We start from the raw sequence: 10,525 nt of genomic DNA on the forward strand, positions 1-10,525 counted from the left end.
GTGAGTCTTCCTCCTTTCCTCCCTCCCTCCCTTCCTTAGCCGCCATTTCGGGATGCCGTCAGGGGGATGCGCTGCCGCTCCGGGGGCTGTGTGGTCCTGCCATCGCTCGGACCGGGCCACGCAGCCGTGAGGCGGGAGGTGCTCTCACGTCGGCCGGGCGTTGTGGGCCGCCCTCCGGCCCTTCCAGCTCGGGACCCAAACCGCCGCTCGCGGTGTGCGCCCTGAGTCGGTGGGACAGCTCGTCACGGGGCATCCAGAGAGGACAGAACTAAGCTGGGGAAAAAAGGCACTTCTTCCAGTCAGTGTAGGTGCTGGTGTTTAACTAGAATGCGTCTTCTGGAGTTGCTGTTTTGGTGAGGTTTTAAATGTAAACGATTTTTTTTCCTCAGCTGTACGAGTCTGTGCCGTTGTACTGGGTGTCGGTGTATTTAAGGTTTCACTCGTGCCGCCAGCGTTCTATGGAAAACAGAGTAACTTTATCTAGTGCTGTGGTACCCGGTTCTGTGTCCTGACCAATTATTTCTGTGTTTATATCACAGAGCCTATACTTTAAAGGCTATGATAAGTGGAGAACATTACCGTTAAAACTGAAGCATCATACCCTTTGCATTTTACCTAGCTTTTCTAGGCATCTCTACCAGTTTAGGACCGAGGTTGAAAGAGGCAAGGACCATTAGATTGGGATGATTGGACTGGGGACTTGTGGATTGTGTTAAATGCACAGGGGTTTTTTTTAATATTGTTTAATTTGGGACGGATTGTGATCATTTATCTAATCTTGTGACTGTGCAAGTGTTGCAAAACCGTTACCCAAGTTATTGCTTAAAAACTGAGTCGCTTTAGTGGGAAATCCCAGAAGGCTTCTCAAAGGGCTAGGACTCAGATGAAACAGACTTCCACAATTCAGAATACCATTGCATCATTGGATGAATCTGTGGTCTGTTAGGGGTGTATCAGAAATAACGTATGATATGCTGATTTGTATTTCACATTGCTCATGATTGTGGAGATGCGTAGAAGATAACGTATCTTGTATGCTTTGTAATACTGAAGAATATAGAAGACACTTTTGTATGACTCTGGGATCTTGTAACTTTCTCGTGTAGAATCAAAACTGTTTCATATTTGTGTTTGGAATAAACCCCTAGAACAAAGCGTGGAGGGCTAAAATACAGAAAGGATAGGTTTGGGATTTAAGATTCTAATCTTCTAATTTAAGATTTTCAAAGTTATTTAAACCATACTTAAAAATAGATTAAGCTGTATGTCAGAGGTCTTCTGCAATAAATTACAGTGAAGATTCTAGTATTTTTAAGCAAAAAGTCCCTGAGCTGTATACTGTATTTGAGAATGTGCTTCTGTGTAACCACACTATTGCTTTTCAGAGCCTTGATGTACATTGAGGTCAGTGTCTAAATGTGGAATCTTGTTTATGCATGTATCTTTCAAGACTGAGGCTCTGTACTTGTCAATGTTTTTATGTTACGCCTTTTTAGTAATCACGAAAATGTGAGGAAAAATGTCTGGTAACTTCGACTAAGCTTTTAATACTTTTTAAGTTTGGGATTTTTTTTTTGGAGTAAAGGATAGGACAAAAATCTGTATTCCAGCAAGGAGAAAACAGCACAGTCCAGAACAGAGGGAGTAGAAAATTAGAATTTGTTAAAAAAAAGAAAAATAAAATAGCCATAATCACTTTTGTGTTAATCTCTCCTTTTGGTAGGCTGTATATCTAAGAAAAGATGGCAGATCCTTGGCAAGAATGTATGGATTATGCAGTTGCTTTAGCAAGGAAAGCTGGGGCGGTAAGTGTATCTATTTATAAATAATAACATTATTTATTGAGTCTAGTATGTATATACCTTTTGAAGGAGTTTGTTGGATATTCTTCTGAGGAGTATTTTGTCAAAAACATAAATTAACAGAATCATTCAGTGATGTTCAAGATTGGAGTGTCTTTCATGTTTGCAGATTGGTTAATTTAAGAAAACAACTTTGCACTTTTCTTTGGACCAGAATCCTGTTAAAGACTAAGCAGTATCTTTTGTTCCTTAAATTTGATTTTTAAAAAAGAATACAATTCTGAATTGTGGTAAACAAAGGGCATCTCTGGTTTTCCACTTAAAGTAGACAAGCGCAGTTTTTTATTTTAGCACCTGCAAGCTATTGACAGTCTTTCTTGCAGACGCCTCAATTAACTTTATACAGTGACTTGTTGTTGGCACAAGATACCATATTGTGTTCTCTTCATGAAGACTGCTTTACTTCTGTAAACAAGAGGCATCCCTTGCAGTGGTGGTGCTCCGCCCGTTTGTGATCTAAGATGGCTTAGAACAAGGAAGGAGTTTGCACATCTTGGCAGAGCCTCAGCATGAGAGTGGTTACCAAATGTTCAGTTCTTGGTGGTTCTGCTTGGTGCATTTGAATGCTATTGCAACCAGACAAGATGGCACATGTACCAATTCTGATCCCTGGAGCTACAGAATCTGCAGAACATTGCCTCTACCACAACCTCATTAAAGTCTTCCCTCAGAAAATCTTTCTAAGTTACAGTAAAATAATTTTGTGGGCTGTGAGGCATGGATTCTTGCTTAAGCTGGTTGTGATAATTTTTTAAGATTGTAAATGCAGGATCTGACTGAAAATAGCTGACTTGAGCTCAGTCTTAAGTCTTTCATTCAACTCTTAGATTTAAATTTGTAAATCTAAATCTTGTCCTAACAGACTAGAGCTCAAGTTTCATGTACCAGTGGATCTTCTTGTAGTACTTAAATCTAAGGTCATGTAAAAGTTTGTGCTGAGTAGGGACTGGAGATAGATGCAAGGGTAAGCCTCAGCTCCTGCAGTTGAGTCCAGGTTTTGTCACTGCTTGTGTTTGTATTTTGTATGTGTAGTATAGAAAATTACAGTAAAAAAATGAAGCTTAAATTTTTGTGAAAACTAATATTTTCCATACTGTTAATGAAGAAAGATTTTTTCTTTTTTTTTTTTTTTCTTTCCTTTTGTTAACAGGTAGTCTGTGGAGCACTCAAAGAAGAAGTATCTGTTATGACTAAAAGTTCACCAGTAGATCTAGTGACAGAAACTGATCAAAAAGTAGAAAACTTCATTATTTCTTTGATAAAAGAAAAGTATCCTTCTCACAGGTACGGCTTCTTATCAATACACTTTTGATAGAAGGGGAGAGGTGAGTGGAAGAAGAAAACAGGAAATTTGTGATTTTGTTTGGTAACATTTCATTATGATTGGCATGCTGGAAAGTTACAGAATTCTCCCTTAGCCTCAATATATTAGTATTTTACAGTAGTAGTGGGTTGAAGTTTTGCCCAGGGCTCTAGTAACAAAACAAGGTGTCCTCAGGGTCTGCTGACGTGAGTTTAGCCTTGCTCAAGACTTGTGCTGAAAGTCACTTCCAGTTGAGCCAGCTGTCATAACTTCCTGGTTATTTGTGTTGGAGAATCACAGGTGTCCCCAAGATACCCAGAACCCAAATTTCTTGTCTGCTGTTGGCTATTGAAACTAGCATGTCTGTGCTGGGTGGGTCCCATGGTACTGAGTGTGCCTTTGGCAAATCTAGTGCAGTTTAAGAACATCAGTCATCCTTAAAAGAAGATAGTATCTTCTGATTCTGCATAACTTGAAAGTCTGCCATACAAAATACTGTGGCGTTTTTTTAAATTACTCTTCCCTTTTTCTTTCCGTCCCCCTTTTTGACATAATGGCTCAAGTTTCATCCAGTTCCCCTAAAGTGGGTTTGCTAATTTTTCTTGCGTTTTCTTGGAGATTTTCTTGTTTTAGCTGTATATGTGAAGCGTAATAAAAACGCATAGAATTGGAACAACTGAGATGATGCAAAATATCATAACCTAACCAAATTAGTATAAGCATACAGATTTGTGGAATGACATTGAAATAGCAGTTTCTGTGACACTGATAAACATTTTAGAATATTTTAGCTTCTTTTTATATCAGATAATTGATATCACATTAGACATGCTGGTGTCTAATTTCTTTCTACTGAATTACTCATCCACCTAAATAACTGTTCAGTCTCTCACTTTTCTTTGAAGATCCGCTGCTTTTTTGAAACATGCTGTTTCTTTCTGAGCAATCATCTTCACTTCCACAGTTAACATTGATTAGGAGTTTTATGATTAAAGGGACCTTATTTGTTTACTCTCAGCAGTTCTCATCATTTTACATTTTTGTCGAGGAAAGCATGTGTTTGATGCGTACTTTTCATAGGTTGAGTAATGTGTGATAAATTTAACCACATGCAAAAGGCACAGAGGAGAATTCCACCCATTTAGACTCATCCCAATAATTTTGCAGTTCAAAACAACTACTTTCATGAGCAGCAAAAATTGTGAAATTTGGGTTCCTGTGACACTGTGCCTTGTGTATCCCTTGGGTTTAGTATTATGGTTGAGCGTGCACTCTACTGTCTTCTTCAGGAAGTGTTCTGGTTTGGATTTCATCCCTTTACCATGTTACCGTTTTGTAATGCTCGTAAAATTAAACAGTTTTGATACTAACAACTTTCTGTCGTATTTGGGTTGAAATCGGACTACAAATTTAACAGTTACTGCAGTGGTCTAACCAGATGCTTATGGCCACAAAGACTTTCTTCAGTTAAAACACAAGCTAAAAGTTAGTGTTCTATAGCACAAATAAACTGAAAGGTATAACTAGCTGCGAGTATTCTGACCAAAATTTGATGACGCTGTTATTGGAAAAAATGATGAAAACTTCAGTGTTCTGAATGCTAAATTCCAGTAATGGATATTAAAATGTAAAGTTCTTTTCCCCACATATTGTGCTTATCTCTGACGTAAATATTGATGCAAACTTGGTCAGGTGTGGTCAGTGCTTTCCAGATAAATTGTGTATTTCTCAGCTTTTTATGTATGATCACTGGTGGTACAAAAACCTGCATCTCATTAAGAATTTTAATTGCAAGAACAGTGTTGTAATTCAGACATTTTAAACAATTTCTTTGTATTTTTTTAAATGTGTTTGCTACTCTAGCTTCATTGGAGAAGAATCTGTTGCAGCTGGAGAGGGCAGCATTTTGACAGATAACCCCACATGGATTATAGACCCTATCGACGGAACTACCAACTTCGTGCACAGGTCCACATTCTCATTTTTTTTATGCTAGCAACTTCATCCGGTTACCTTTTTTCTTTCTCCACTTCCATGAAAGTAAGGTTTTTTTCACTTTTAAATTGTTTTAAAAGAGATAATATGAACTTGTTAATAGTTACAAATTGCTAATTGCATTTATTGAGAGCCGTTGGGCAGTTTTTGTAATCATTTTAGTATTTCTGTAAGTATTATAGTCTCAGTCTGTAACCAACAGCAGTTGTTCCGTGAGGGGCCCGTACTATGTAGCAGGGCTCAGCAGCCTTTGGCATGGGTGCCAAAGATGGGTGGGCAGATTTTAACAGGAAACCAACAGGACTCAGAATTCGGAGTTGCAGCATCTTCAAAGAGACAATAACAGCTCCAAGTGCTGATTTCTAAGATATTTCAAATTCGTTGAGATCTAGGAGCTGCTACCATGAAAGAAAGCAGAATATCATTACTAATTTTCTAGTGGTATTTTGCACCAGGATGAAGAGAGGACTTTCAGTGTAATGCTGACTGCCTACTCCTTCTGTCTTTGAAACATGACAGATTTTGGCTCTGATGAGCTTTTCTGAGCATACTCGGTTCCAGTTTTGAAATGACTGCCGCTATGTCCGCCACGACTTTAAACAGCTGCTGAATCCTGCTAAATAACATGTTCAAAAAGCTGTAAGAAAAGAACCCATTCTGCTGGATTTACAGACTTGGAAGTCTGTATTTTTTGCAGATAGTAATTAAAGCAAATGTGTTGGAACGGCAAATTTTGAAGAGTAAAAAACCAAATAACACTTAAAAAAAAGCTTATTCCTTCTGAGAAAGCTTAATAGCATAGAGGCTTGCTTGTATTCTTTGGCTGTAAAATGACAGTCCCTAAGCTAGTAACAGCTGTAACAGGGATGACAGTCCCTAAGCGGTAACAGGCTTAGTTGCAGTGGGTGGAAAAGTTTGTATTTTAAATTGTAATTGGTGGTGTTGGGTCTATTTTCATAGCAAACTGTGCAAGTTCCAGAAAACTAGTATTTCTTACATAGTCTCAGTTTCTTTTTGAAATATACATTACATTTAACCAAACAGTGTTTTTAGTAAGAGGAAACATGATAATGAAAAAAACATAGTATCTCAGTTTAAATTAGTGAAATGTTTTGTTTTCTAGGTTTCCGTTTGTGGCAGTTTCAATCGCCTTTGTTGTAAACAAAAAGGTATACTTTTTATTACTTAATATCTAATCAGTCAAAACCAAATTAATTCCTTTTTGCTAGTTATAACTAAGATCTTTATTTTCACAGTAAACAGGAAGAAAGGGAAAAAAAACCTCAAGGTATCTTTACTTTATCTTGCAGATAGAGTTTGGAATTGTGTATAGTTGTGTAGAAGATAAGATGTATACTGCCAGAAAAGGAAAAGGTGCATTTTGCAATGGTCAAAAACTTCAAGTATCAGGCCAAGAAGGTAAGCTAAACCAAGTAGCTTATTTCTAGTCATTACATTTATTTTGCAAATGGGGCATCAACAGTTTCGGACATGGGTATATTCCTGTTTCTTAGTTCATAGTTTTGTTTTGCAAAGACAGGCTTTTTTTTTGCCATGGATTGTTCAGTTTTGAGGAACAGCTTTTATGTTCTCTTTGATGCATACAACCTGCTTGCGATCTTCACAAAATCGGGACTCAGCAATTGAAGATTTTATTCCCTGTATGTCTGGTTTTTTGTTTTTAATTCCCTGTATGTCTGTGATCCGTCTGTCGTTGTTATTTAGAATCTGTTACAAATCTACCAAACAATTCAGCTTCTTCCAGGTGTGAACTAGTGGTTTAAATCAGTATCACTCTTGTGTACTTACTACCATATGTAAAGTAAAATCTACAGTTAAAGTGGGACCTTTGAAGATTTGAGGACTGTTCTAATTTTTATAGCAATATAATTTTATTCACTAAAGACATTGATTAATGTATATGCACAATTGAACCAGATCATGCTTTGTTCACTGTATTTTATTTTTTCATGCCATTTTCCAGGTAAGAACAGATTTTTATACGTTCAAGATATGTAATATTCAAATACCTTTTATTCAGTCTTATAAGAAAGCAGTGAAGTAAACTCTGCTGATTACTGTTATTATATAGGTCATAGTGTTGGAAAAGTGAGATTTTGTTTCTCTTTCAGACATTACAAAATCCCTTTTAGTAACAGAATTGGGATCAAATCGTGATCCAGAGACAGTAAAAGTAATTCTTTCTAACATGGAAAGACTTCTCAGTATTCCTATTCACGGGTAAGATCTTCCTATTTTTTATATTTACTGATAGTGTTAATATTGTAAATAAGTAAATACCATCATTTTTAGGAAGGATTGGTTGCATTATATTTGACACCTTAGATGTGAAATAGGATTTAAATGTTTTTATCTAGTAGCTTCTGCAGAGAAACTCTAAGTGTTTTTCATTTTTTCAAGCTGGGACATACATAAGAAAACTCTAACAATCAGTATTGAGAAGTGAAACATGTTTGGTTTTGTAGGACTAAAAGGTATTGTATTTAGTAGTTTAAAAAGTGAAATACAATGTTTTGCCCTTTTTTATGTACCAGAAACACACAAGGAGTAAGACTGGATAAACAGAAGCCGTGTTAAACTTCTTAGTTTCATTTCCCTGTAGTAATGAAAATCGTTGTTGTTTTTCGTATATATCAGAAGACAAAAGTAGATCTCCTTTTCCTCTTTCAACACTGAACAGGTTTTTTTTGTAATTTGTCCAAGCAGTTGAAATTGTCCATAAACTGCTCTTATTTTGGTTACATTCTGTACTTCCTCTTCTCCAGATAAGGCAAAGCCTACATTTCCACAAACTGTTTTACGTTTAAATGTGGTTTCAGTAGACGGTTTTTTGTTACTCAACCCTATTCATGTTTCTGATCTAAAAGAGGTTGTAGTTTTATGCTGGATTCTTGTTTTTACACTTAACATATAGATATTTTTTTTTCCTACTTTCAAAAAATCTTCTGATGTCATTGAGAAATATATGCTAAATTGTAAGTAAGGAATACATTTTAGAGACATTGTCAGTTCAACTTTTGGTATTTTATTTGTAAACAATACATTGAGATTGGAGTTGGTTTAAGTTCCTTCTTGCAGTAACTTAACTGCTGTCAATTACAATTTAATGTACATTTTACTGATAATTGAAATAACTGCAACTATTTGTACAAATCACACTTACTTACCACATGCATCAACACTTCCAAGACTGGAATTTCTAACACAAGGGTTTCGATGAAGTTACCCAGACCAAATTTATGCCATGTAATTTATTTTTTGTGATTACTGCTGATAGGGTTTTTTGCAAGTCAGACGTGCTTAGTGAGCATCACCAGAGAAACTGAAGGAACTTTTTTCAGTGCTGAAAACAGTGTACACTCTACTTGAATTCTTGTATTCAAAAAGCGAAGTAGAATATCTGTTATTGTTTTATGGGTAGCTATCTTCCATAATATGTTTTAGGTTAAGAAGTTACTTAAGATGTGTTTTCACTCTAAAACAACATTTTTTAAACAGAATTCGTAAATGTAATTTCTGGAAACTTGCTGTAGTTGGAGAGCTCTTCAGGCTACTTAAGGAAAACCAATTTTTTGTTTGTTTCACTGCAGTGATCCATCACATTTTCTCTAGCTCAGTTCACTTTGCATACAATGCTTCTGTGTTCTCTGTGCAGTGTAACCAGACATCGGGGTTTTCTTACGAACTGTTCTCAATTAAAAAAACAACTATGTCTTCTTTAGGATTAGAGTCGTTGGTACAGCAGCTGTGAACATGTGCCTTGTGGCAACGGGTGGAGCTGATGCCTATTATGAAATGGGGATTCATTGCTGGGACGTGGCAGGGGCTGGAATCGTCGTTACTGAAGCAGGCGGAGTACTGCTAGATGTATCAGGTAAAGACACGGGCATGCGTGATACTCTTTTCTCCCTTTCAGTAGCTAACTGGGAGCAAAACATAGCTGAAATGAGAAAGCAAAGAGGTTTTTCAGTCCTCTTTCTGAGTTACCAGCACTGAACTGAGTTCCCATCTGGTTAATATACAGAGTCAATTGTATGTTCTTAAGCTACGAGACAACCTTTACTGCCTTGGCTGAGCACCTGGAAGAGTGAAAAAAGACAGTAAACATACACTGAAGAGAACTTAGATGTAGCTCATATGAGATACTTGTTGTGTTAAATACATTTTTATCCAGGGGCAAAACTTGTCACTAAGTAGTAATGTATCATTTACATGTGATTTTTTTTTTCAATTTTCTTACCAACTTTTAATTTTCTCCACATATAAGCTAGTTACTTTGCTTGCTTTGATTTCTAGGTGGACCGTTTGATTTGATGTCTCGAAGAATAATTGCAGCGAGTAGTCGAGCTATAGGAGAGAAAATAGCCAAAGCACTTCAAATAATTCCTCTGAAAAGGGATGATGCAACTGACTGAATACCAAAGCAGCACCTTAAATATAATTGTAGAATGTTGTCGCATACTCCCATGTGGTGGTGGTTCTACACCTTGACCCTGATAAAAAGATAGATGAATAGATGGTAGTCTTTCAGTACCGGTGTGGCTGCTAGTAGTGTTTTGATATTGGACCAACATTCTAAGTAAGCTTTTACTGTTAAGTATTTTATTTAACATCACAATTGCATAAAGATCTATAAGAAGAAGCAAATATATATAACTAATATTTTCAAGTTTTATTCTACACTGGAAGGCATAGCAAGAGACTCTTTGATGTATAGATAAATAAAAATCTCTAGTTCCATAAGTGACAAAACAAAATTCACTGTCTTAACACCACATCATCACATCTGATCCTGAACCCAAAGAGGTGAAGGCAGTACTGTTTATCCAGTCTTTCTCTATCTTGTCTGTTGTTTCTTCCATGTCATCAGTATATCCATTTCCTTACCTTATTACAGTTATTGTAGAGGCAGTTCACACATTTCCAAACTTTTTTTTAGTTGCTTACAGTTTTGGCTCGAATTTAAAGCCTTTATTACTTAGCTGGCATTATTTTTGTAGTCCTCATTCTACCTTTCTTATGGTAGATAAATGCAGTCTCCTCTTTAGCCTCATACGTGGCCAGTACGCTTGCAAATTCATTACAGTTGCAAAATATAATAGTTATTGTGCCAGAAAATGTGTACATCTCCCAGAAATCAGTTCTGAGCACACCTTCTGTCACCAAGTGGACTTAGTCTAAATCAAGATGAAGTATGATTTGCATTTGACCATTGGAATTGGCTGACACGAGGTCCTCTATCTTATTCTTGGCAGTTACAATTCCTGTTAATTTTGCTTGGGTGTCTCAATGGATGTGTGTGTTTCAGAGTCTAAAGAATCATTAAAATCCAAGAGTTTTCAAT

General features: G+C 36.6%; 1 protein-coding gene across 2 annotated transcripts; it reads left to right on the forward strand.

Annotated features, from left to right (window-relative positions):
- The first annotated feature begins 1,630 nt into the window (after positions 1-1,630).
- Positions 1,631-9,596, forward strand: IMPA1 (inositol(myo)-1(or 4)-monophosphatase 1). Of its 2 annotated transcripts, none has more exons than XM_009699570.1 (8): positions 1,631-1,809; positions 3,017-3,146; positions 5,029-5,133; positions 6,284-6,329; positions 6,471-6,579; positions 7,293-7,401; positions 8,904-9,055; positions 9,478-9,596. In XM_009699570.1, exons 1-8 carry the CDS (start codon positions 1,743-1,745, stop codon positions 9,594-9,596), a joined length of 837 nt encoding a protein of 278 aa, XP_009697872.1. In that variant the 5' UTR covers positions 1,631-1,742. The 2 variants fall into 2 exon arrangements, with proteins under 2 accessions (XP_009697872.1, XP_009697873.1); XM_009699571.1 differs by having other exon boundaries at positions 1,743-1,805; positions 3,013-3,146.
- Positions 9,597-10,525: the final 929 nt, after the last annotated feature.

Source organism: Cariama cristata, unplaced genomic scaffold (assembly GCF_000690535.1).
Source record: "Cariama cristata isolate BGI_N322 unplaced genomic scaffold, ASM69053v1 scaffold15284, whole genome shotgun sequence".
NCBI lineage: Eukaryota > Metazoa > Chordata > Aves > Cariamiformes > Cariamidae > Cariama > Cariama cristata.

Bases quoted from the DNA above. Each gene is read 5' to 3' on its own strand.
- IMPA1 (XM_009699570.1), top strand. From the start codon at position 1,743: ATGGCAGATCCTTGGCAAGAATGTATGGATTATGCAGTTGCTTTAGCA. The intron at 6,330-6,470 runs GTATACTTTTTA...TTTATCTTGCAG, and splicing joins CCTTTGTTGTAAACAAAAAG to ATAGAGTTTGGAATTGTGTA. The intron at 7,402-8,903 runs GTAAGATCTTCC...TGTCTTCTTTAG, and splicing joins CTCAGTATTCCTATTCACGG to GATTAGAGTCGTTGGTACAG.